This window comes from Oryctolagus cuniculus, chromosome 2 (assembly GCF_051225735.1).
Source record: "Oryctolagus cuniculus isolate XC-2025 breed Fujian yellow rabbit chromosome 2, ASM5122573v1, whole genome shotgun sequence".
In the NCBI taxonomy this organism is placed as follows: domain Eukaryota; kingdom Metazoa; phylum Chordata; class Mammalia; order Lagomorpha; family Leporidae; genus Oryctolagus; species Oryctolagus cuniculus.
The window spans coordinates 41419495-41446504 of NC_142868.1; the positions used below are offsets into that span (position 1 = coordinate 41419495).

General features: G+C 43.1%; 1 protein-coding gene across 7 annotated transcripts in view; it reads right to left on the minus strand.

Annotated features, from left to right (window-relative positions):
- TXK (TXK tyrosine kinase) overlaps positions 1-27010 on the minus strand; it is a 79654-nt gene that overhangs the window by 2954 nt on the left and 49690 nt on the right. For all 7 annotated transcript variants that reach the window (XM_089325388.1, XM_089325390.1, XM_089325392.1 and 4 more), the window contains 5 exons: positions 24487-24658; positions 16333-16549; positions 11754-11818; positions 3621-3739; positions 1875-2032 (listed from right to left, as the gene is read on the minus strand). In XM_089325388.1, coding sequence (XP_089181514.1) covers positions 1875-2032; positions 3621-3739; positions 11754-11818; positions 16333-16549; positions 24487-24658 — 731 coding nt within the window. The remainder of the gene's footprint in view (positions 1-1874; positions 2033-3620; positions 3740-11753; positions 11819-16332; positions 16550-24486; positions 24659-27010) is intronic.

Consider the following 27010-nt stretch of genomic DNA (forward strand, 5'->3'; position numbering starts at 1 on the left):
CGTCATGAGGAGGCCGCTGTTGGCATCTGCGAAACCTGCGAGAAATAGAGCTACTCGCATGAGCCACACGCTCACGGAGCTGGGAGCAGGAGGAGACACCACCGCTGGCAGCTTATGCACAGGGAGTGTCAATGAAAAGGGCAGAGCAGAGGACCAAAGCACTCCTTGAGACTGCCAGCAAAAATTGTGGTGTTTCTCAAGGAGGCTGAGTTTCTGCAGGCAGATCCATGGAAGGTGTTTACCCACGGTAACATAACCGCATTTTTTTATTTTTTATTTATTTTTTTATTTTTTGACAGGCAGAGTGGACAGTGAGAGAGAGAGGCAGAGAGAAAGGTCTTCCTTTGCCGTTGGTTCACCCTCCAATGGCCGCCGCGGCCGGCGCACTGCGGCTGGCGCACTGCGCCTATCCAAAGGCAGGAGCCAGGTGCTTCTCCTGGTCTCCCATGTGGGTGCAGGGCCCAAGCACTTGGGCCATCCTCCACTGCACTCCCGGGCCACAGCAGAGAGCTGGCCTGGAAGAGGGGCCACCGGGACAGAATCTGGCGCCCCGACCGGGACTAGAACCCGGGGTGCCGGCGCCGCAAGGCAGAGGATTAGCCTAGTGAGCCGTGGCGCCAGCCCATAACCGCATTTGAATCTAGACTCACCAGAGTAAGCAGCTGGACCAAGGTCACAGGCAAAAATCAACTTTTGCAAACAAACAACTCAACAGAACCAAGATATTGTTTTAATCAATGTCCTGACTGCAATTTGAGCCTAATGTTGTGTACTGGGTCCTCTGTCAGCAACCTGTTTGCCCCTTCCCTTCTCTGTCTCCTCTCTACACTTAAAATCTCAGGGAGTCTTCTATTCCATGCACACGGACATGCATATTGTTTCAGACAAAATATATATCCCTCTATTGTTATATGAGTCATCTACATTGTTATGACCAAGATAACTTAAGGTGTCCACTAGGAACACCTTACTTGGCATTTTTCTGTATCTTTTAAGATTCTTTGTGGAGCAGTTCAGGTGTAAAATGTTTCTAAGACATACAGGGTTTTTATAAGTTTAACACTTCTCTGGAATGTGACCAAGCCTGTCACTTTGCAAATATTGAATTTTCCAGTGCTTGGTGATTGCAAATCAAGTGATTTTTTTCCCCCCAGCCAAAAGGAAACTCCCCGTGAAGCTATGGTTTTTCTGGGCTAAGACTGGCAGCTGGAAACACAGGTGCTGTCCAAACCAGAGGGGAGTCTGATAAGAGCCGAGGAATGGGTTGGGTCAGTGCCCAAAAAAGGCAGAGGTGGGACAGAAACTCCTTGGGCTTTGTTTCTAAAGTTGGCGTTTCAACAAAGAGCAGCTGGACTCTGGAGAGAGGATTTCCTGAATGCAAGTTCCTGACACACTTTCTGCCTTCATTCCTGCTCTGGTTTAATCCATCAGGAGTCGTGAGTGCCACAAAAGAGACAAAACCCATTACTCTTTGGCTTGGAAGAACAAGGCAAATAGAAGTAAGGGAAAGTAAATAAAAACACCACCTATCTTTTTTAATGGGGAAATGTGTCAACACCAAACTACCTTTAGTTTTCACTGATCAATTCTGAAAGTAACAGGACTTAAAATCACCAAGGCCCTAGTAGCATCAAGAGGTTCTGCAAGAACCAATCCCAGACACATGAGACTTGGAGAGTGCACTGAATTCCTCAGATGAAAGGCCATTGTTAAAAACTAAATGGATTACTGTTAGAAACAGTACCTCTGGCTCTCAGGGTCCTTCCCACGAAATAGACACCCTTTCCTATAGAGTCCCAGGGTGACATTTTGATAATCAGGCCTGCTCTTGATTGTCGGACTGCCAACCTTTACAGGAGAGGGGGGACACGTACCTCATGCCAACAGCTGTACATGACTTCATATACAGACACCGGTGCCAAGTAGGGGCGATACAGCCTGAAGCCTTTAGAAATGGCTTCCACGACTTGCAAATTTGATTTATTTTCAAAAGGCATCTTCCCTTCAGTGAAAACTTCCCACATTAAAACTCCTGTAAATGAAATATACAAAAACAAAAGAGAAAAAGAGTTGCTTGGAATTGGAAGAACTGTTTCCAGCTACAAGGCATTATTTTCCTCCTCCAGCATTTGTGCTAGAATCATTGAGGAGGAGAGCAGCTCTCTCTAGGAAGCAGACCACGTGTGCCTCAGTTTTGAAGAGGCCTGCGAGTTGAAAACACATTGGGAGAAAATGCTGGCAGTCTTTTCATTTCTAAATACTGCTCGTGTATGAAAACCAATGAATCTTTCTGCTATTCCATAAAAAATGACAGCATTGTGTGAGCCTGTGCTGCCTGCTAAAGCCAAGGTGGTGACACGTGTTCCCCTCCTTCCGCTGAAAGATGAGGCTGCTGGGTAGGTCCCCAGCACATCTACCAGGGGCTCTGGACATAAGAAAAAGATGTAGCCTCTACTGTGGAATAGTCCACATATATGGGTGATAACACAGCAAATAATTATAAGAATTCTATGACCTATTAAAAGTGTGAGCAAAGTTCAAAAAAAAAGTGTTCAATAATGATTGATTGATCGATTGGTAAAACTCCTTCAAGAGCTTAAGTTCACTTAATTATTCACTTATATTCTACAAATATTAATTGGGTATTTATTAGAGGCCAAGCCTATGCTAGGATCAGAGCGTTTTGTAGGAACAAGGCCAAATCCAGCGCAGAAGAGGGATAGTTGTCAGCTAAAACTCAGAGTTCTAATGGTTCTACAACTAGTCGACGAGGTGCTAGTGGAGCCATCCATCGCTCTCCGAGATGTGGTTTCCCAGCCTCACTGCTCTCCAGCAGCACTCAAAATGTCATCTGTTGAGACTACCAAAGCCAGTGGAGAACTAATGAGATCAACGATATAAGCTTCACCGTACTGTGGACAACCAAATTCATACCCTTCTAAGGGCCCAGGTGTCTCTGCAACCCAAAAGCCATCAGGAAAGTCTGAATGAGAGAGAATAGATACATAATAGATACACTTCTGCGTATTTTTGAAAATCAACCTGAGGAATCAACTCTACTGGACACGAGTCTACAGTGTCCCTTTCCCAACAAAGGATGTCATCCAGTGTAAGGGTCAGTAGAAAGATCCCAAGAAAGGCCTAGTCTAGGGACCACAAATTCTGAAGGTAATGAAGGAAAACGAGGTGGTGCCATTTTTAAAATCAGTTGTCAGCTGAAGAGTTGAAAAAGAATGGAACTGCTGAGTAGTTACATCACACAAAGAAGTCAGTTACAACCAAACTTCAATGACTCTGTAGGGTCATTTTTCTTTCACGCCTGTGTGGTGTGGAAAAGCTGGCTGGGTTTGTTTTCTAGGTCAGTAGATTCTTGGTTTGACTTTACAGCAAGTGCTCATGGGGAAAGGGAAAGATCCAAAAGGCAGGATTACATAAGGTGCGTGACAACAGTTGCCAAAGACAATGTGGAAGAGGTTACTACAGGTAAGAAAGAAACACAGCTACAAGAAGGCTTTTTTAAAAAATGTTACATGATATTGAGAAATCAGAGATTAAAAAAAGAAAAAAAGAATGATGGCTCATTTTGTTAGCTCAAAGCCCATCCAATCCAATAAACTCACCAAATGACCAGACGTCAGATTTACTGCTGTACTTGTTGAAATGAAAAACTTCAGGGGGGGACCACTTGATTGGGAACTTGGCTCCAGAAGAACTGATATATTCGTCGTCCAAAACGTACCTATGGTCATAAGATTCAAAGCAAGTGCTGTTCATTTCCTCCAAGTTTGATTTACTTCTAATCCCTTCATTAACTCAGAGCTTTTAAAAGACAAAGTGTCTTAGCCCAGAAAGTGTCTGTATTCCTTCTCTTCTTGGTAACACTGTCTAAAAGTAATCCTGATTTTCCTTCCCAAAACAAGTCTCAGTTGTGTTTATTTTCTTTGGCCCTCAGAAACTCATTACAAGTATTAAGCATAAAACAGTTGTTGTTAGTTATGAGCTATTCTTAACTCTGCAAAGAAGCATGTTGAATGTTCTATCAACCAAGGTAAATAAAAAGGGAATAAAAGATAAACAGAATCGTTCTGTGTTTAAATGTGTCCTCTTTTAGGTTCCAAAGACTTCTTTTTCTCTGACCTCTGTTGTATCAATATTTTGGGACAGTTTTGTAAGTAGATAAAGCCAATAATGGACTACCGGTTCCAACTGAGATAAAGTATGGTTATTTCAGGTTACTAAGAGCAGGAAGTAATTCTAATTAATTTATGCTAATTTTTAAAAACAGCTAAAGATTTTAAGAAGTTTTATTGTTCTATCTTGTATGTTATGTGTGTACATAATGTATATCTACAAGGGAAAATTTATTGAGAGCTCTGTTTTAATTGGCTTATTGATAAAAAATTGCTCAAATTTAAACTGCTAAATTAACCAAAGATATATTTTTTGATTCATGGACCTGGATCTCTGTACCAGATGTTTTAAATTTGTTGGTAGAAAGAAACTAAAAATGTTTAAGTCATTGACATGTTTATACTTGGGCTTGCTGGTCAAACAAGTTACATTTGGGTTAGATATTTAAGTGATGTTTCCAAATACATGTACTCTTGTCTTGGAATTTATAGAAGGCATTGGACTTTTTGGTAAATGTTTTCATAGTTGTATTTAAGTTAAAATTGTTTGCTAAGTTTTCATTCGATATTAAGTTATTGACAGCAATCTGGGAAGCTTGACTTGTTCCCTCATTTCTCTATTCTCTACAAGATGAGAAACTGACTCTATTCTGAAGGACTCTCCAGGATGTACAGTTTGATCTTTAGACGTTATAAAAGAGATAGCTAACATTTTTCTGTAATAATAGCATAGCCAAAATGAGAGCTTAAATTATAATTTCACAGCTAGATTTACTTTACCATAGGCATAGTAAACAGGAAAAACCTCCCTTTTCAAACAAAGGGAGAGAGTTTCACTAATGACTTCAAATTTTCTAGAGAAGATGGTCATCATGTTTGATGTTAGAGTGAGCACATATCTTTCCTCATGGGCATTGTCTAATCAGAACATGCCTGTGACTATAGACCTCTAGCTTAGGCCACCAAAGATTAGAAATGGGACTGAGCACCCCCTTGACTTGCATCCTCTTAAGGGTTTCCTCTGGTCTGCTTTAATAGAAACCAGGAGGAAGAGAAAGCTAGGCAGCAGGTGCAATGTAAAGATAGGTGGCAGCCAATCAATGACTGCTTTACATAGTGACCTGCCATCAAAGAGACCTAACAGGCCCAAGCAACTGCAAATGGCACTGGTTTTAAATGTGGAAAGCCAGCACTTTGGATGGATTGCAGGAGTCAGCTTTTGGAGAGCCCTGGCAGCTCTGCTAGCCAAGAGTCGCGTCACTGGAAATGGAACGGCCCTGGAGTCAAAGGACTCCCAGGTCAGAGCTGCAGATCTTGTTGGCTCTAAACTGGTAACTCCTTCACTCCACCCAGCTTCCAAAGTAACTACCACTGTTGAGGGGACGGCCAAGTAGGGTCTGCAACATTGAAGGCAGAACTCTAAGTTTCCTTTTAGAGATGCCACCTGCCTTCGATTCAGGCCAGCTCTCCTCCCAGACCAGCTAGGTAATGGAAGTCAATAGTGGGCCTTCCCTAAGGAGGTTCACATCTCCCTTATGTCTCTTCCAGTACCCCATGTGAAGAGATAGGTCTGGACCTCATATATACTTGGCCAGGACTTATAGCCCACCTGATTATCATCAGGCCCTTCTGTCAGTTTCTATTTGCCTCTCAATGAGAAAACTTGCTCATGGTTTAGACAACACTTTTCTTAGGTCCTCTAATCATGACTCTGTCCTTTGTTTTAGACCCTGTGAGTTAAAGTGCTTGTTAGATTCATTTTCTCCAGACTTAAAACAGTGAAATTCTAGATGGCCATGCACAGGAAGCCTCCGAGGGAAGCAGCTCTGCAAGCTGGCACTGCGTCTCCCTCGAGAAGCCACTTCCTGCTGGAACCCCGTCTTGACTGTCAGTCCTAATGATGCCCCTTTTTAGAATAAAGCAGACAGAGTGGTCATTGCCCAGTTCCCCTAATAGAAGTTAGAGTCCATTCTTCTGGCGGGGGGGGGGGGGGTGGAATGTGAGGACCCAGATGGGTTAATAGGCACTCAGGGTAGTCCCAGTGGAAATTGAGGGTGGAAAATGTTTCTCCCAAAAGTTATCTTTAGCAAGGTCAAAAGTGCCTGTCTGCCACTCCTAGGGAGCTTCTAATCTTATCATGGGCATAGCAAGGGCCTGATGACTCTAGCCTTCTGAGCTCCAAGTTCACTGCAAAGTAAATTAGGAATCCAACCCTTCTGATGGCTCTTTGTTTTATCATGAGAAAGCAAAACAGGATAAAGGATTGCAAATCAGGTCTTTTGATGGGGTTTGTCCCCACCTGGTAACTGAATGTCAAACTGAAGTTTTTTCTTTCCCAAAATTCTGCTTAAAAACCCCACTACTACCAGCCCTTTGGGGTTTTGCCTCTCTTTGGAGCCTCCCTCCGTGCCACTGTGACTGGAGGTCTTTGACTCTAATAAATCTTGCTTTCAGTGGAAAGAACAGGTCTTCAAAGAAGGAGGTACCTTTCTCTGAAGGAAGGAGAGAACCTCCACTTTGACTATGACCTTGTCTAAACAAGATAAGAGTCAGAGAACTCAAAAGGCTTCCATAGCCTTGGAAACTCATGACTGGTGCATAGGGAGATTACTGATGCCATAAACAGGAGTGTCAATTTGTAAAGTCAACAACAGGAGTCACTGTGCACTTACTCCTCATGTAGGATCTCTGTCCTTAATGTGCTGTACACTGAGGCTTAATGCTATAACGAGTACTCAAACAGTATATTTCACTTTGTGTTTCTATGGGGGTGCAAACGATTGAAATCTTTACTTAATGTATACTAAACTGATCTTCTGTAAAAAAAAAAAAAAAAAAAAAAGAAGAAGAAGAAGAAGAAATTATCAATTCCCAACTTGACTCTCACTGGGATTAAACATGACAATAGGTCTGATCTGATTTCATCATCATTTAAATAATCATCTATTATTTTTCACTTTATGTTTCTGTGTGGGAGCAAACTGTTGAAATCTTTACTTAATGTATGCTAAACTGATCTTCTGTATATAAAGAGAATCGAAAATGAATCCTCATGTGAATGGAAGGGGAGAGGGAGTGGGAAAGGGGAGGGTTGCGGGTGGGACGTTATGGGGGGGAAGCCATTGTAATCCATAAGCCGTACTTTGGAAATTTATATTCATTAAATAAAAGTAAAAAAAAATCTACAAAAAGAGAAAAAAGGGGGGGGAGGGACAGGTGGCACAGCAGATAAAGCTGCCACCTGCAGTGCTGGCATCCCATATTGGCACTGATCCGAGACCCGGCTGTTCCACTTCCGATCCAGCTCTCTGCTATGGTCTGGGGAAGCAGTAGAAGGTGGCCCAAGTCCTTGGACCCCTGCACTTGTGTGGGAAACCCAGAAGAAGCTCCTGGCTCCTGGCTTCGGATCGGCTCAGCTCTGGCTGTTGAGGCCAATTGGGGAGTGAACCAGCGGATGGAAGACCCCTCTCTCTCTCTCTATCTCTCTCTGCCTTTCCTTCTCTCTCTGTGTAACTCTGACTTTCAAATAAATAAATAAATCTTTCCAAAAAAAAAAGATAAACAGGGGCTGGTGCTGTGGCGTAGTGGGTAAAGTTGCTGCCTGCAGTGCCAGCGACCCATGTGGGCACCAGTTCGAGACCTGGATGCTGCACTTCCGATCCAGCTCTCTGCTATGGCCTGGGAAAGCAGTAGAAGACGGCCCATGTCCTTGGGCCCCTGCAAGAAGACCTGGACCTGGAAGCAGCTCCTGGCTCCTGGCTTCCAACTGGCACAGCTCTGGCCATTGTGGCCATCTGGGGAGTGAACCATCAGATGGAAGACCTCTCTCTCTGCTTCTCCTTTCTCTGTGTAACTGTAACTTTCAAATAAAATAAATAAATCTTTAAAAAAAAAGATAAATAAAAAACCATTAATCTCATAATGTAAAACAATAAATGCAAAGTTGGATTACGTATGTCCTTTCATGTATGTATTTTTGTGTCTCATACAAGGGGGAAAATAAAACTACATGAAATTTTCCTTTGATATGAGAAATATCTAATTAGACTGGATCCATATGGATGGAACAAAGACATAGCCTCAGCCATTCTCACTCATTGCCTAAAAGATAAACATTGCAATTTATTCCTTGCCCTTGAATGTCAATTGGGTCCCACACCCTATTGCCTTTACACCCCACCCTCGCATTCTTCACCAGTTTCGGAGGCCCCTTGGGGCCACCTGAAAGACCAGTTGCTCAGCCACCTGAAAGACCAGTTCAGAGGAATTCATCTGCGCCTGCTGCTCCCTACACCCACCCCCACGTCTAGCCCTCCTAAGACATACAAAGGCTGGGCGCTGGGGTCAGGGCCTCCTGCCACATGTTCTGTCAATGTGCTCACCGGCAGCTGGTCACCCACCTCTTCAAATTTATTTTCTCTGAATCAATTCAGTCTGGCTGTAGAGTCTCATTCTGCCTCCTCTCTGTTCTATGCCTCTTTCCCTAACACATGTGGAAACAAATCCGGAACAAATACCATCTCCTTAAAAAAATATTACACCCCTCTATCTTTTCAGAACTGCATGTGGAATATCCAAGTGAGGGACTCTGGAGAGGAGACAACAACGAGCTTGCTGTCTCTGGAGTACATGACGTCGTATTTCTCAATTATTTATTAACGCCACCCCAAAGCTCCCACTTCATTTTCATACACTCCATCTCACTCCACTGTGGGTCAGCATTCATTCTACTCAGGTGAAGGATGAACTCAAAATGGAAACCACAATTAATAACAGAAACATATGTCTAAACGTCCTAAACAGCACTCGGCCTCAGCATCAGCCCTTCAGGCATTTGGATCTAAGCCCATGAGAGCATTTAAGGCATGGAAAGCCAAGGCATGGTGGCAAAAAATGACCTACAGGAAAGATCTCTGTGAGTGAGATCCCAGTGGAAAGAGGGGCCATCAAAGGAGGTACCTTTCTCTGACGGGAGGAGAGAACTTCCACTTTGCTTATGGCCTTGTCTAAATACTGACAGTTTGTGGACTCAAAAGGCTTTCATAGCCTTGGCAGCTCATGACAAGAACCTCAAGTGATCACTGATGTCGTAAATAAGAGGTTCGATTTTTAAATCAACAACAGGAATCACTGCACACTTGCTTCACATGTACGACCTCTGTCCTTAATGAGTTGTTCTAAATAAAAGCTCCAGTATTGGGAATTGCTGATGACAGGATTCTGTGGAATTTGAATTCCAAGATTTGGATTCCAAACTTTTGTATATAGCTTAAAAGAGGCCCTGACGCAGACTCCGTTCTGAAAAGGGTAGCTACAAGAGTTATGGATTCCAGGATCCGGATTCTAAGCCTTGTGTCTGCTTAAAAGCCTCTGAAACAGACACTGTGCTGGACAGGGGAACTGCAAAGGTGTTCCAAGGAATCAAGGAGTTTTTAACAAAAACTCCAGCATTAGAAATACCTGAGCAAGCCATTCGTAAGAAGATCCTCTTCTGATCAGTTTCAGCATAAATTAAAGGGACCTTACCAGGTGCTATTGAGCACGGCTACCTCCGTGAAATTAAGATTAAACTTCTACTTCTTAAGTCTTCACAGGTGAATGCGAAAGACATGCCTGATTATTCCTATAAGCCAATCAGAAACCTTAAGTACTTCAAAGCAAAAAGGATAAGTAAAAGTTTTGCCTTTGTCTCCTTAAGGCAAACATGCTGTACCTGCCTTTCTTGATTATCTCCGGGAACTGTTATTGATGATAAAGCCACCTGATGATTTCTGTTATAATTCTCTATACTCAAAATAAATGAGTTTATAATCTACATATCATTACCTACTATCTGGGAATCTGTAAGATATGTTGTTTACATCTAAAGGGGCACCCCACTTACAATTGGTTTTGTTCCAGTTTTGCTTAAACTAATTAACAATTTAGATGTTTCAGAACTCCACTTCTGGGAGTAACTGACCACGCAGGGGACACAGACGTTGGCAATGATGGATACTGCTCCAGCACACAAAGCAAATTTGTTAGGATTAGACAGAGACTTGTAGACCCTGGATAGACAGGGCTGCACTACACCCCTCATAAGCAGGAAGCAGTTACAGAAGAGATGATTCGACGTCCATCTACTCCCCTTAGGATTAAGGGGATGGAGTCTCTGAGGGGGGAATGAAGTAGGCAGGCATACAGGTTAAAATTGTTAAAATTTGTGAACTGGAAGACCATGCCTTTGCCACACCCCTGTGTGACCTCATGCCCCTACCTGATACCTTTGCCACACCCCTGTGTGGCCTCATCCTCCTACCTGGCCACACCTGGGTGCCCACCAGCCAATCAGGCTAATTAACCACACCCCCTTGGAAATGGGTTAAAAGCCAGGACTCGGTGTGGCCCCGCCCCTCTCTTCTTCCCTGGCCTCTTGCCAGGAGGGGGCTTGCTGTAGCCCCGTGCCTCCAGGCCTCCAGGGCGCGTGGCCTTTGGGCCATGTGCTCTAGGCTTCCTGGCCCAGATACAGGCCTAGATGCTCTTCCACGTGGCTGGTTCCTGGTGCTCGGTATGAACCCCTATTCACCTCTCTTAAATAAAGCTCTCACTCTCCTATGCATCTTTCTCACTAAATGAAAGCCTAAAATGTACCATGCTGCCTCGTTTATCTGTGCGGTATTTAGAATTCTTCTCTAAATAATAGGCAAGAACCCTCTCAGGCTTATTAATATTGGGGATTTAGTAATAAGCCCGTGGTGAAATCATATGCCAACCCAAATTCCGGTAGCACATGTGGCACTCCAGATAGCATTTCCAGGGAACTTTAAGGGGCCACATTTTAGTGTAAATTTTAGGATGTCTTCTCCTATTTCAAGTTGTACTATGCGAATTAATGGTAAAACGTGTCTTCAAACAGTACTTTATAATTTGTGTGCCTGCATGGGTGCAAACTGTTCAAATCTTTACTTAGTATAGAGTTGGTCTTCTGTATATAAAGATAATTAAAAATGAATCTTAATGAAGAATGGGGTAGGAGAGGGAGTAGCAGGTGGGGGACAGGAGTGAGGGTGGGAGGGCAAGTATGGGGGAAAGAACTGCTATATTCCAAAAGCTGTACCTATGAAATTTATATTTATTAAATAAAAGCGGGCTAAAAAATGTCTAGACATTTCACATTGTTTAATTGTAGACTTAAAATCAACTACTAATCAACTACTAACTTAATATCAACTACTTAATGAAAACTGTTTGACAATGACAAAAAAATCAGAGCTGGAAAAAAAAACAATTTAACGTATTCCCTTTTCTTTCAAAAATATACATTTACCAGGAAATATTTCTCCTTAATTTTATACATATGAGAAGGCCCAGAAATTCCCTTTTCAATTTAAAAATGTATCATGGTTTTGTTGACCTTGTAATGATCTGAAGGAAGATGCGAGGATTAACTCACAGTAAACACCTTGAGCTAAAATTGCTGTATGTCCTAAAATTCAAAGAGCATCAGTCAGCAGGCCATGTGACCGGACCAACACTTCCATTAGAGGAAAAAAGCAAAGCTAGTAGAATTTTCAGTCTGTCGGTAAACAAATGTAAGATTCCCCCAGGAGTAAACATTCTAAATACACATATTGTATGTACCTTGTCATCCCAAAGTCTGAGATCTTCACAATACAGGTAGAGCTGACCAGACAATTTCTTGCCGCCTGCAGAAAGAAGAAAAGACTCCAAGTTTGAATGTAAATTTTTCCTTCAGGGGTTTCTATTCTCCTTTTCCTTGGTTTATTTGGGCTCCACATCGCCTCTCTGTGTGAGCAGCCAAGTTATTTTCATGGTGGTACCCAACAGTGGTGTACATGACTCAACAGCCTGCTCTCACACAATGGATTTTAATGATTCTTCAAAGCAATTTTTAAAAATTAGAAAAAATTATAACACCTTTACTTTTTAAAATGTGTACTCCCCCTCAAGAAGTATCCTTGATAAATTACAGGACTGATTTATTCTAAGAGATGTTCAGCTTTGAGTCTCAGCACTAAATAGTTTTATGTTTTATTTATCTTGATAAACAAAAGATGAAAATTTAATTTACATGACAGTCATTTCATATGTTGGTGATCTCTAAAAGATGATAAAAATTGAGATTTTTTTTTTTTTTTTTTGGACAGGCAGAGTGGATAGTGAGAGAGAGAGACAGAGAGAAAGGTCTTCCTTTGCCGTTGGTTCACCTTCCAATGGCTGCCGCAGCCAGTGCGCTGCGGTCGGCGCACCGCGCTGATCTGCTGGCAGGAGCCAGGTACTTATCCTGGTCTCCCATGTGGGTGCAGGGCACAAGTACTTGGGCCATCCTCCACTGCACTCCCGGGCCACAGCAGAGAGCTGGCCTGGAAGAGGGGCAACTGGGACAGAATCTGGCGCCCCGACTGGGACTACAACCTGGTGTGCCAGCGCCGCTAGGCGGAGGATTAGCCTATTGAGCCACGGCGCCAGCCGAGATATTTTAAGATGTAAATTTCACTGAGTATATCTATTTGTAGTGATAATTTCATACTTCTTCAAATCACTCCAGTGAACCAAACATGGTTCTATATAACGCAGAGACAACCCATTTGATGCCAAAACCATCTTTTTCAGCAACTGAAGAAAATCATTTGGCCTTGTGCCTCATGCAGCTGAAGTCTGATAGAATTTCTCACTTCAGCTACAAGACTCAGTCTAGTAACAAAATCCAGAATCGTGAAATGATAAGCCAGAGAAGCCGGTTTGGAAGTTGCCAACAAGTACCAGCAATGGCCTCCAAGCCAAACCACCAGAACAAGAATCTTTGTTAGCTGATAGGGTCACTCTGGTTGTGTGTGATGGACACATGCGATTGCTTCCAGGTGACGACATTTGCGATTGCTCATGGAATCCTCATTCTCATTTGAGTGAATTTTTAGATTTAGAAAAGAGACATGAATATCATGAATAAACATGGAATGGACAGAAAGTATCCCTCAGGGAGGTAGCAACACAGGGAAGCAATGCTGTCAGCATTTTGTTGGGACAAAACAATTTTTTTAAATGGGAATATTTGGGGCCAGCACTGTGGCGCAGTGGGTTAACGCCCTGGCCTGAAGCACTGGCATCCCATATGGGTGCCGGTTTGAGACCTGGCTGCTCCTCTTCTGATCCAGCTCTCTGCTGTGGCCTGGGAAGGCAGTAGAAGATGGCCCAAGTCCTTGGGCCCCTGTGTGGGGAGCAACTCGGACTAGACTAAGTTACTGGAATTAGGACTTATTCTATGCATCTGCTCTCCCACAATATGGCGCTGAGAAGGGAGAAACAGCTTCTACACAGCTGCCTCCAGTTCAACCAATAAACAGCAGGACCTACTCCTGATTGGAGGAGAGCAGCGTACTCAGCGTGTGGGTAGCAGAGTTGGGATTGGTGGAAGAGGACTATAAAGGAGGAGAGAGACAACATGCACCAGGAACATCTAAGGGGAACATCTATCTGAAGGAACACCTGTGCAGCCCCCGAGACAGCCGGCCGGCGGTGTGCTGCTCCCCTGCGGAAGTGGGGAAAGCGGCTAGGGGGAACCGCCCTTCCACGGAGGTGGAAGGGACAGTAGCCAACCCGGGAAGAAACAGCAGCAAACCCGGGAAGGGCCGAGCAGACAAAAGAACAGCGCAGGGTCCTGTGTCGTTCCTCCACGAAGACGGGGAGCGACATAATGGTGCCGTGACTCGGATAGGAAACCTAGGAGGGAAGAAACGGGAAGAAGTGGGAAAATACCGGAGAGAGAGACTAGCAAAGAGCCTAGGGAAAAGCCGGACGAAAAAGGTGCCGGAAGAAGCTATCAAAAGCCTGGGCATAGACTCAGATACGAACTACGGGGGGAAGCTGGGAGAAATCTCTAAGGTCGAAAGTGAAAGTGAAAGCTAGAACAAACAGACTCGGATACGGACTGTGAGGAGAAGCCAGGAGAAATGAGGGAGGAATATTGTTGGAAGAAAACTTAGGGAAACATACCGGGTAGAGAAAAATGTTAGGGAAATTGAAGCTGCGGGGGCAGGCCGAGGCGGAAACGTAAGCCAGCTTGGAATTCTTTAAGTCAGCCCGGGGAGCAAAAGGCGAAAAGTTAAACCAGAGGCGGAAACGTGGGCCAGGTTGGAATCCGTTAGATTAGCCCGGGGAGCAAAAGGCGGGAAGCCAAACCATAAGGCGGAGACGCGTAAGCTAGGTTGAATTCGCCAGGTTAGCCCGGGGAACTTAGATTGAATACCGGTGGCGGAAACGTGAGCTACGCTGTGTGACTCGCGGAAGCCGCCGCGTGCAGAGAGAGCGCGCGGGGCGTGAATAGATAGGGAACATGGGGCTAGCTCAAGGCCGTGGTGCGGGCGCGAAGGGGCGCGGAGACCGCGGAGTGCGCGCACCAAGCCGGGAAGCCGCGCAGATGAGAGAAGCACTGGCTGAAGCGGCTCAGAGCCGGGAAGCTGCCGAGAAGGAGCCTCGGGGCGGGCGCCGGGATGCCGCAGGGATAAGAGAAACAGAAGTTTAGAAGTAAAATGAGAGAAATAGGAATGCTGGCAGATAGAAGTAAAATGGGAGAGATAGGAATGCCCGGAGATAGAGAAATAGAGAAAAATAAGGCCTCCCCTCAACATGGCAATGAGAGAGCTTGGATTCGGTCTGCCTGATTAGGGAGGTGGTGAGCACCTGCGGGCGGCTAGCAGCTTATGCGCCGCAGGTCACCGAAGACAGGCACGAATTAACATCAATAAGTCTCCCCACAACACCGCAATGAGAAGGCTTGGGTTCGGTTTGCCTGATTGTTAGGGCTTGTAAGTACCTGCAGGTAGTTCTAGCAGAGCAGAGCATGCGCTGCAGGGCACCGAACACAGGCACGCATCAGCGCCTAAAAACCTCCTCACAACATGGCGAAGAGAGGACCCAGAATCGGTTTGCCTGATTGGTAGGGCTTGTAAGCACCTGTGGGCAACTCTAGCAAGCAGAGCAGAGTGTGTGCCGCGGGGCACCAAAGACAGGCGCGTATCAATGCCAAAAAATAAAAAGAAAGGGGGATCTGTGGGGAGCAACTCAGACTAGACTAAGTTACTGGAATTAGGACTTATTCTATGCATCTGCTCTCCCACAATATGGCACTGAGAAGGGAGAAACAGCTTCTACACAGCTGCCTCCAGTTCAACCAATAAACTGTAGGACCTACTCCTGATTGGAGGAGAGCAGCGTACTCAGCGTGTGGGTAGCAGAGTTGGGATTGGTGGAAGAGGACTATAAAGGAGGAGAGAGACAACATGCACCAGGAACATCTAAGGGGAACATCTATCTGAAGGAACACCTGTGCAGCCCCCGAGACAGCCGGCCGGCGGTGTGCTGCTCCCCCGCGGAAGTGGGGAAAGTGGCCAGGGGGAACCGCCCTTCCACGGAGGTGGAAGGGACAGTAGCCAACCCGGGAAGAAACAGCAGCAAACCCGGGGAGGGCCGAGCAGACAAAAGAACAGCGCAGGGTCCTGTGTCGTTCCTCCACGAAGACGGGGACCGACACCCCTGCACTTGCGTGGGAGACCCAGAGGAAGTTCCTGGCTCTGGCTGTTGTGGCCAATTGGGGAGTGAACCATAGGATGAAAGACTCACTCTCTCTCTCTGCCTCTCCTCTTTCTGCGTAACTCTGACTTTCAAGTAAAATAAATAAATCTTTTTAAAAAATAAAATTGGAATATTTCAAGCATTACAGAACTGAATGATTTAGCATTTCTAGTCTTCTAAATAATGCCAAGTAATGCTTCTGCAATACTGTCGGGACCAAGCCACTCCACAAGGGGGCAGATTTGTCCCTAGGTAAGAGCCACTGGAACTTGCTCTTCACTGTTGTACTTCAAGTGTGTAGAAGAGTGCTTGGCATATGCCAGGCACACAACATGTATGACTCCTGGATGAAGACAGGTGATAGGAAGGAAAGAAGAGGGGAGTGAGGAACGGAGAGAGGAAAGAAAAGAAAATCTGTTTTAGTTAATTATTCAAGGCATATTTAAAATAAATCCTTACTTGACAATATCATCAATGGGCAATTAAAATAGCTACATTTCACGATAAATTACATGAGTATGTTCAAAAATAAGCCAAAATGCGTTATTCAAAGTACTGAAAGTAATTTCATGCCCTTCTGAATATAGGTACAATATATAAAATAATAAGAGAATTTGCTTATACTTACTAAATCCCTGTGAATATAGCAGTTTTTCTCCAGATATTCCATCCCCTCACATACATCCTGGCACACGCTCAGTAGCATTTCCTTCCGAAGTTTTCCTTTTCTCTCCCTCAGGTAGTTAAGCAGGCAGCCATTTTCCATGAACTCTGTCACAATGTAGAGGGGCTTCTGCTGTGTACACACCCCATAAAGCTGAACGAGCCTTGAGTGTGATAATTTCCTGTTGGAGAAAAACATCTGCAAGTGAACAGAACTGTTTATGCATTGTAGAGTGTTTCAACACAACTGGTAATATTTGCCATTTATTTATCAGTTTCGTTATCAAGGTAAGATCAAAATCAGCCCGACCACAGAGAAAGTAGAGCAGCTCTCTTTCCACTTCGTGCACTGAGAAAGTGGGGTCAAGAGTTTAACTCGTGCTTCCAGAGTTCTTAAAGACACAGCATGTGATCGCGGGGACAATGTTCTCTTTGTCAGTTCTTGCTTTTCTCCTTTCCGTTTCGTAGGCCTTTTGCTTCCTTATTGTTCATTGCTCCTCCTTGCCCAGGTTGCACGGTCTTTCTCCTCCTTGAATCTCAGCCCTCCTAAGTGCACTGCTCAGACAAAAACTCTGGACCGACAATCAGCAGGAAAGGGTGACTGACGCATATAAAACTGAAAATTAAACACTAATGACTAAGGCCAACTTAAAAGGAAAATTGTAAATAAAGTTGGACTATGACTGATGAGCACTACGAGTGATGCTTACGTATTGCTCCGGGGGGGGGGGGCTCTGCACAGTAAAAATTATGTGGGTATTTGATTGTCATTTTCAAATAAATCCATATTCTAATGACTAGCAATATCAGCAAGAGTCACAATATAATATTTCTGCTCTTATAATTGTGTATGACAACCTGTAATGGACATTCTTTTGGTGCCAAATTTCAAAATGCAGTGATTTGTTAAAGTTTAATCAAAACAGCCAGAGAGTTTTATCAACCAATGCCTGATTGTGTTAAGGAAAAAGATAAAAAACATTTGCTTGAAGATTTCTTTTGTTTGGAAATTAAACTGCCTATTTTGATGTAATTTCAAAATAAAGAGCATATTAAATAAAATAAAAAATAAAGTTAGAGACTCAAAACTACTTGCCAGTATGATACCTTGTGCATTTAGCATCTCTCTCTCTCTCTCTGTCACTCTCACTCTCTCACACACACACACACACACACAGTCCTAGAACTGTGCCTGCTGAAACATATCCAGAGCTTTTTAGGCACCTAGAATTCAAAAGTTTATTGTTTCTTCTGGGACTATAGCCTTCAACCTCTAAAGCTCTTTTATGTCAACTAATAATCATGGAAAACAATTCTAATTAATGCTTGTAACTTTAGAAGATATATAAGAAGTTGACTCTGGGTTAACTAAAAGTACCTCAAAAAAGTTACTTCTTTTTATTTACAAACCTGAAATCAAAGATTCAGAAGACTATCCACCGTAAAACATATATGAGTGATTACTGACACATTATCATAAAATTAGTTTGTGAGAACACTCCAGTAAATGGGGTATAAATACATTTTTCTTCTGATTTGCATCTGAATTCATAAAGTGTACTTTCAGTTAAGAAAGAAAGTTTACTATGTGCAGGATAACGGCAGGAAAGCAAGTCTAAAATGGAATATTCATTTGCCATGAGAAATCCACCAAGCTGATCCCCACATGGAAGCACTTGAAACTGAACAATATGCTACATTTGCTTAGCAAGATCACTTGCAAAAATCCGTCAGAAAGAAGGCAAACTGCCATCAGAAATGAGGGGAAAAGACAAATAAATCCTGAGTGTGTGGTATTTCCCATGGGCATTTACAAACTTGAAATCAAATTACGTTCCTGTTTGCAATAAGTTTGGAACCTCTTAATACACATTAGCTCTCAGTTTAGGGAAGTATTTATGGTTCCTCACGGGGCAAACATGTCACGTGTACGTTTTAAGTTTGTTATTTGCAAAGTTTCAGACCCTTGACAGTGTTCTCCTCTTCCCTTTTTCCAATTATTGTCTTTCCCTAGGTAATCGTATTGAGTTCCAAGGTCTTAAATATCGTGTCCAGTGCTCCCTCCCTGACCCTTGACCTTTCTTCTCACTTCCAGACATATGCTTAGCTGAGCAGTCGGTCACCCCTGGGTAGCTAACAAGCCTCTCAAATTCAACACATCCACAGCAGAAGTCTTGATCCCTCCCGACTCGGTCGCACAACTTCATTCTTCCCTCATTTCAGTACACGCAGGGGCAACCTCTGATGGTGCCCACGAAACCCTGGCATCATCTCTGCTCCCCCAGTTTCCTCCCATCATCTGCCACATGCAATCTATCAGCAAGTCTCCATAACTTCATCCCAAAAACGCGTCCTGGGACGACTGTTTCCATCCCCGCCCTCATGCCACCTGCCATCAGCTTCCTCCTGGACCCCTGCAGTAACTTACAACCTACTCTCCCACAAACTCCACAGGGAAGCCGGAGTGAGGTACAAAACACAAACCAGAGCAGACCCTTCCCGTCGTCCCCGACTGCCCAATCTGAGCGCTCAGCCCACCCCTGGCTCTCACGGCATCATTTCGTAGTCGCAGCCTTACCTCTCCTTCTTGCACTGCTCACTAGAACATATGCACAAGTAAGCTCCTTACCTGTCCTGTGTGTCACCATCTTTCCTGTACTTAGAACACTGCCTGGCACACAGTCAGCCATCAACAGTTGTTGAATAAAACTGAGAGATGTCATTGGTACTGGATTTTGTTTAACAAAGCTGTTAGCAATGCTATGAAACCACCATGAAATACATTATCTCTTTTTTATAATTTTTTAAGATTTAATGATTTTTAACATTTTGCCATTAAGTTCCTATGTAGATATTTTATACATACTTATTCTATTTTTTCTTGAAAACAGGGATATTAATATCACAAAATATGGGATTCGTGATAATGATCATAACAGGGAAAGAAGGATTTACTGTAGTGCATAGGGTATAATTCAGTGAAGCAATATTTATAACTACATATCAAATAACATCGCATCCACACAATTTTTATACTCTATATATCAACTTGCACAAATAAGAGGAAACATTTTCTTTCTGGGTCTGGTTTACTTCTCTTAGCATAATGACCTCCAATTTCATCCTTTTTTGTTTTTTGAAATGTCATGATTTCCCTTTTTGTGGCAAATGTTCCATTGTATATATGTACATCACATTTTCTTTATCCAGCCTTGGTTGATGGGCATCTAGGTAGCATCCATATCTTTGCTATTATGAATCGGGCTGCTATACATACAGGAGTGCAGGTATCTCCTGGATGTGCTGACTTCACTTCCAAGGAGAGGGATGGCTGGGTCATATGGTGGATCCACTTTCAGCTTTCTGAGGAATCGTCATACTGTTTTCCATAATGCTTCTACTAATTTGCATTCCCACCAACAATATACTAGGGTACGCTTTCCTGTCCGCCACTAATTTAAGATAACTGCGCTGGATTAAGTTATTCCACTCTAGGTCATGTTCGGGTTCCACTTTCACTCCTCAACATTCACACGTTTTTCACAGGCTTCTTCTCCTATTAGTTCACCTAGTCCTGAAGTCATCTTGCTCAGTCAACCATCCTCATAACAGGATTTGTTGACGAGTCCTGGGTCCTCTGCAAGGCTTCATGAGTTCAGTTACTCCTCCTGCTAGAGGAGAATAGAGTTCACAAGCAGCTTCCACACTCTTTATTTATTTATTTATCTTTATTTATTTATTTTTGGACAGGCAGAGTGGACAGTGAGAGTGAGAGAGAGAGAGAGAGAAAGGTCTTCCTTTGCCGTTGGTTCACCCTCCAATGGCCGCCGTGGCCGGCGCACCGCGCTGATCCGAAGGCAGGAGCCAGCTGCTTCTCCTGGTCTCCCCATGGGGTGCAGGGCCCAAGCACCTGGGCCATCCTCCACTGCACTCCCGGGCCACAGCAGAGAGCTGGCCTGGAAGAGGGGCAACCGGGCCAGAATCCGGCGCCCCGACCGGGACTAGAACCCGGTGTGCTGACGCCGCAAGGCGGAGGATTAGCCTAGTGAGCCGCGGCGCCGGCCCAACTTCCACACTTTCTAAAGGCACCAAACTCATCTTGTTTTATCAATTTTGTCCCAACTTCAGGCAGACTACAGTAGACAACATCTCTCAGAGCTTCCTGCGCAAAATTGCTGGTTCCCACTGCTCCAATGCCATGTTCTGCTGCTACCTGTTCACGCTTCTCTGTGAATTTATGCATGGAGAGCAGAGCAGCTCCCATGTGCAGCGCATGACGGTGCCCGCTCCCAGTCGCCAGGGCAGAGGCAGGCAGGGAGCAGCTGGCACTGAGACCCGCAGCAGGCTGCAGGCCGGGCCCGCACGCTCCGTGCCATGTTTGCAGGTGCCAAGGGTCGCCAGGCTGCGACTGGGCTACCTGACAGGCAGGAAAGACTGGGCAGGGTGTTGCCCATTTCTTAAATAGATTGTTTTGTTGTTGTTGAGTTTCTTAAGCTCCTTATATATTCTGAATATTAATCCTTTATCAGATACATACTGTGCAAATGTTTTCTCTCCCATTCTGTGGGAAATAAATTATTTCTAATCCAAGAAATTATTCATGGATATATTGCAAGAGCTTACAATGCAATTTGCATTTATGATTTAATATAGACAGGCATTCAGAGGCAGGCTCTGTCTTTGTCCATCTGTTGCCTGTTGGATGTTCTGACCATTCCCTGTGAAATCCTCCATCCAGCAGAGGTGCTACTCACCACCTGCCACCCACCACCACCACCACCACCCGCCACTCACCACGCCTGAGAGTAGACGGAGTTCCTAGAATTTTTCCTTTCCTCTCACTCCTAAGTCCTTCTTTTTTGACCGCTATACTTTTCCAAACTCTGTATTCATTTACCTTCTTGAATTTTGATTTTTAAAGTCAGCCTTGTAGTGAGGATTTAATAGTATTATATAAAAGATCTGATTGAAAAAATGCTAAAAGGGAAATGGCAGTGTCATGAAAGAAAATGGGTAAAATTTCTCCTTTTCTCTATTTTCCAAAAGTTCTATTTTTAAAGGTATTTTGAGTAAGATTTCATTTATTATTAAAATATTGTTAAAAGTAACTTGACTTTAAATTATAGAAATTATTTTATTTTAGTAATAAGGGCTAAGAGTCCAGCTAAAGCCCTTATTAACTAATTCATTACCCCCTGGAGGTAAACACATAGGGAAGAGGAGAGAGAAGGACAAGGGTATTTTCAGTTTTTACTTTATTCCATTCGGCATAATATGATATAAAAATATTAAAGACGTCTATCACAAAAACTAAAATATTTAATTGTAGACATGATGATGTAGATAAAATGAGATATACATGAAAAAGCTCTTAGAGAATTAAATGTACTGTACATGTTTCTTTTATTTTAAATATTAGTAGTTCACATATCACCATAAAGGTCAGTCCAAAGACACCCTATATCCAAAGACACAAACCCCTCATTCAGTAACTAAAAGGGCTTGGTAAAGGCAATGCAATATTACAATAATTGATACAAAGTACACTACTCCTAATCATAAGAGCTGAGCTCAAGTAGTTGTTTTAGCTCCTACTGGTTGCATGACCAGAAGCTACTTATCTGAACATTCTAAGTGTCAATTTCTTCCATGTGTGAAATGGAGATAATACAACCTGGCCTTCTTCCAGTGAATATTAACTGAAATCATGCATGTGCACATATTATGAAAAGTATAAGCCAAGGTGAGAATGCAGAGAGAAAACTTCAAAGTTTAATCAGATTTTCTGGGCTGAAGTCACCTAAGAGAAACACACGGATTTTCTGTCATTCTTCTAAATAATCTCGCAGGTGCTCTGAAACCCATGAGAACAGGCCCCGGGGGCGGGGGGGGGCCTGCATCCTGCAATACAGGGAGGAAGAGCACAGTCGATTGCTGAAGACTTTCTTCTGCACTGGAAAACCACAAAGGAGGGCAACCATTCCAGCTGACAGGTGTGGCGACAGCTGTCAGATCTGGCATATATTAGCTGCCCAAGAAGAGTTTGGTAATTTTATATCATAAAATTATATCATATATTATATCATAAAATTAGAGATTTGTGCCCGACAGGTCACAGTTCTGATTTCCTTTTTTTTAAGATTTTATTTATTTATTTGAAAGTCAGAGTTACACAGAGAGAAGAAAGGCAGAGAGAGAGAGAGGACTTCCTTCCGTTGGTTCACTCCCCAATTGGCCGCACTGCGCTGATCCGAAGCCAGGAGCCAGGTGCCTATCCTGGTCTCCCATGGGGTGCAGGGCCCAAGCACTTGGGCCATCCTCCACTGCACTCCCGGGCCACAGCAGAGAGCTGGCCTGGAAGAGGGGCAACCAGGACAGAATCCAGCGCCCCGACCAGGACTAGAACCCATGTGCCGGCACCGCAGGCAGAGGATTAGCCTAGTGAGCCACAGCGCTGGCCTACAGGGATTCTAACACGGCTTTAACTCTCCCTGAATCACACGTCTCCCATTCATTATTTTCTTACTATGCTATATTTAATCCAATACATAGGACTACTATGTTTGTCCTTTAGATATAGGAAAACCATGATGATATGCAGATGGGAGCAAAGTCCAGACAGATGGGTGCTTGGTTTATCCAGGGACATAAACACATCATCGGGAAGATGTCCCTGGAAAATTGTGTTTGGCCTAATACCCCGCAGAGTATGTTCTATTGTAAGTGGGTGGAAAGGATTTTTTTAAGAAAGCTTTTATTTAATAAATTTCATAGGCACAGCTTTTGGAATATAGCGGTTCTTTCCCCATTCCTGCCCTCCCACCCTGACGCCCATCCCTCCTCCTACTCCCTCTCCCATCCCATTCTTCATTAAGATTCATTTTTAATTATCTTTATATACAGAAGACCGACTCTACACTAAGTAAAGATTTCAACAGTTTGCACCCACACAGATACACAAAGCATTAAGTACTGTTTGAAGACTAATTTTACCGTTAATTCACATAGTAAAACACATTAAGGACAGAGGTCCTACATGGGGAGCAAGTGCACAGTGACTCCTGTTGTTGGTTTAACAATGACACTCTTATTTATGACATCAGTGATCACCAGAGGCTCTTGTCATGAGCTGTCAAGTCTATGGGAGCCTTTTGAGTCCACCAACTCCAACATTATTTAGACAGGGCCATAAGCAAAGTGGAAGTTCTTTCCTCCCTTCAGAGAAAGGTACCTCCTTCTTCGATGGTCCCTTCTTGAAAATGATAGTTCAATTGGTTATTTGGGTATGGGTTGAGAGTCCCAAGAGATATCACTGGTCTGTTTTTAAAGAGAATGGGTAATCGCGTCTGTCATTTGTTTTGTCTTTTGCTTTGTTTTGTTCTTCTCTAATGGAGATCTGCAACTAAAGTTCCCTGGACAATAGAGAACTAGGGAACACCACCTGCAGGTGTTTCTCCTCTAAGTAAATGCTGACTAAATCTTTAAAGGATGTGGCTTTCAACTGTGCCAAATTATTGGCTGGTCCCATCGATGCCAAGTTATAGTCATATAACAGCTATGGGTCCAGAGAGTCAAAATGCTATCCCAGCAAAATCGCAGAAGGGCAGTGTCCAGTGATCTACAAGGAGCCACTTCTTTTGAAACTCTGGATTCCTAAATTCTTTGAAAGCAAAAGCTGTGTTCTTATAAAAACATGACATTCTTTTGGCCACTGGGGGATGCCCTTTCAAATAATGAGCAACATACTTGGTATTATCATCTGGACAAAAACAATGTGTTTGCTTCTGGGAAAAGGAAAAAAAATGAAAATAAAGAGCACTTACTAGACACCTATTATTGAGCTGAAAAGAATAAACTTGCTTGACATTTTCACAGATTATCTCATTTAATTTGCACACTGATCCAATGAGGTAGGTACTGATATCCCCATTTTGTAAAGAGAAAACTGAGGCTTAGAAATGTAAAACAACTCACCCAGGTCACACAGAAGTCAAATGATTTGCCTGGATGACATAACTAGCTTGGATACAAATCCAGGTGCGGCTGACTCCAAAATCCATGTTCTCACCACACTACCAGGATGCCTCAGGAAGTTTGCCTGGGTGTTGTTTACACTTACGTCATCACTTTTGCCTCTTCGATGAAATCCTCTTCAGACATGGAGCCTTCGTTGATAGCTTTGATGGCCACCTGGATGTGTGCTCGCCATTTACCTAGATGGACTACCCCGAACTGACCGCTTCCAATCTTTTTGACGAAAGCCAATTCAGATGGATCTATCTCCCACTTTTCTAGAAAAGCAAACATCCATGTTACAATTGGTAAAAAAAAAAAAAAAAAAAAAAACTAGGAAGATGAAAACTGGAAAAAATTAGAAATTATATATCCTTATTTCACATAGGGGTTAAAAAATGTATAAATGAAATGATTGGAAAAGATTAATACTATTTTAACATTCTAATTATAGCTTCAATCTGTAATTCCGGAATTCAAGTTTTGAAACACAAACTTTACTTACTTGAAGAACATATGACTTATTTATTTATTTATTTTACAGGCAGAGTGGACAGTGAGAGAGAGAGAGACAGAGAGAAAGGTCTTCCTTTGCCGTTGGTTCACCCTCCAATGGCCGCTGTGGCCGGCGCGCTGCGGCTGGCGCACCACGCTTATCTGATGTCAGGAGCCAGGTACTTATCCTGGTCTCCCATGGGGTGCAGGACCCAAGCACTTGGGCCATCCTCCACTGCACTCCCGGGCCACAGCAGAGAGCTGGTCTGGAAGAGGGGCAACCGGAACAGAATCCAGCGCCCTGACTGGGACTAGAACCCGGTGTGCCGGCGCTGCAAGGCGGAGGATTAGCCTAGTGAGCCCTGGCACCGGCCCATATGACAAATTATGAATAACAGAATACATTCTCTTCTAAGATACCTATGATGAGGCTCTCTAAACTAAATCTACCAAAACTACGAAGACATGGAACCTAAAATATGTATGTCTCCAATCTGTTTTTGTCCTGGTGGGCAAACCTGCAATATTCCCTTGCCTTGTTTTGACTTCTTCTATTCTCCCTCTAACCCTTAAGGCTTTTCTGCCTTGGTGCAGCCTCTCCTTAGGGAAAAGTCTAATTCATTCATCTAATAAACATGTTCGAGGTTAGAATTCTAACAGATATCTAAAGGAATATTTGAAGTGAAATTTGTTAACATATATTACTCTTAAAAAGCAAATCAGAAAAAAAGAACTCTTCTTAAAACAACCTTCTTGAAAACTCTAAGGACCAAATCTTAATGGATTAGCCTGTCCTCTTCCTATATGAACAGCCACTGGGACTTTTAGAATAAAGTAAACTGAGAATAGGTCTTTGTAAAAATTAAGAGAGGGAATAGGAGAGGGAGGAGGAAAAAGGGTTGGAGCATAAGTGTAGCATGGTGTCACTGTATTCCTAAATCTGTATATATGAAATGCATGAAATCTGTATACCTTAAATAAAATTTTTAATAATAATGTATTTAAAAGAACTGTGAAGCCAATAGCTCCTTGTACCAACTGTGCAAAGTATTTAAAAGCAACATGGGAGAATATATTTATAATTTTGGAATTGGTATAAATTTATTCAACGGAATATACCATAAAGGAAAATATTGGTAAATTGTATTTAACAATTTTATCTTTTTATCAAAAGAACCCCATTAAAAGAAAGAAAAAGTAAGACATGCATAGGGAAAAGATATTTCTAAGACATATGATGAGCAAAACATTTCTATTCAGAATATGAATAAGCCAATTAGAAAAGACACGTATGCTTTTTTGATATGAAAATGTTGAACAGAATATGCTATCAGAAAAGAAACTCTCCAAATAGCAAGTAAGCCTATGAAAAGTGGATTAAAATAGTCATCTGTGAAGTGCAAATCTAAACCATTATGAGAAAATATTTTTTAAAGATTTATTTATCTATTTGAAAGGCAGAGTTACAAAGAGGCAGAGGCAGAAAGAGAGAGAGAGAGATCTTCTATCGGCTGGTTCACTCCCCAAATGGCTGCAACAGCCAGAGCTGCGCTAATCTGAAGCCAGGAGCCAGGAGCTTCTTCCAGGTCTCCCAACGTGGGCGCAGGGGCCCAAGCACTTGGACCATATTCTACTGCTTTCCAAGGCCATACATAGCAGAGAACTGGATCGGAAGTGGAGCAGCCAGGACTCTAACTGGTGCCCATATGGGATGCTGGCACTGCAGGTGGTGGATTTACCTGCTATGCCACAGCACCAGCCCCAAGAAAATATTTTTTTAAAAACCAAAATACTAAATACTGGCAAGAGCAAAAGTATGAAATGGAGCAAATGGAATCTTATGCATTGTTGATGGGTATGTAATTTGGTACAAGCTTTTTGGAAAACTGATCTGATCTATTAAATCTGAGCATGTGCAAACCTGATGAGCCAGCAATTCTACCCGTAAGTGTAAATCTATGATATGCGGGAAAATAAATGGACACCTAAATTCACCAAAGGACACATAGGAATGTTCATAATGATATTATTTGTAAGAGCCCAAAACCGTTAACAATCCAATGATCAGCTAAAGAAGCATGGGGAAATCAGTTATGGGAAAGTCATGTGACTTTCACACCACAACAGAAGTGAGC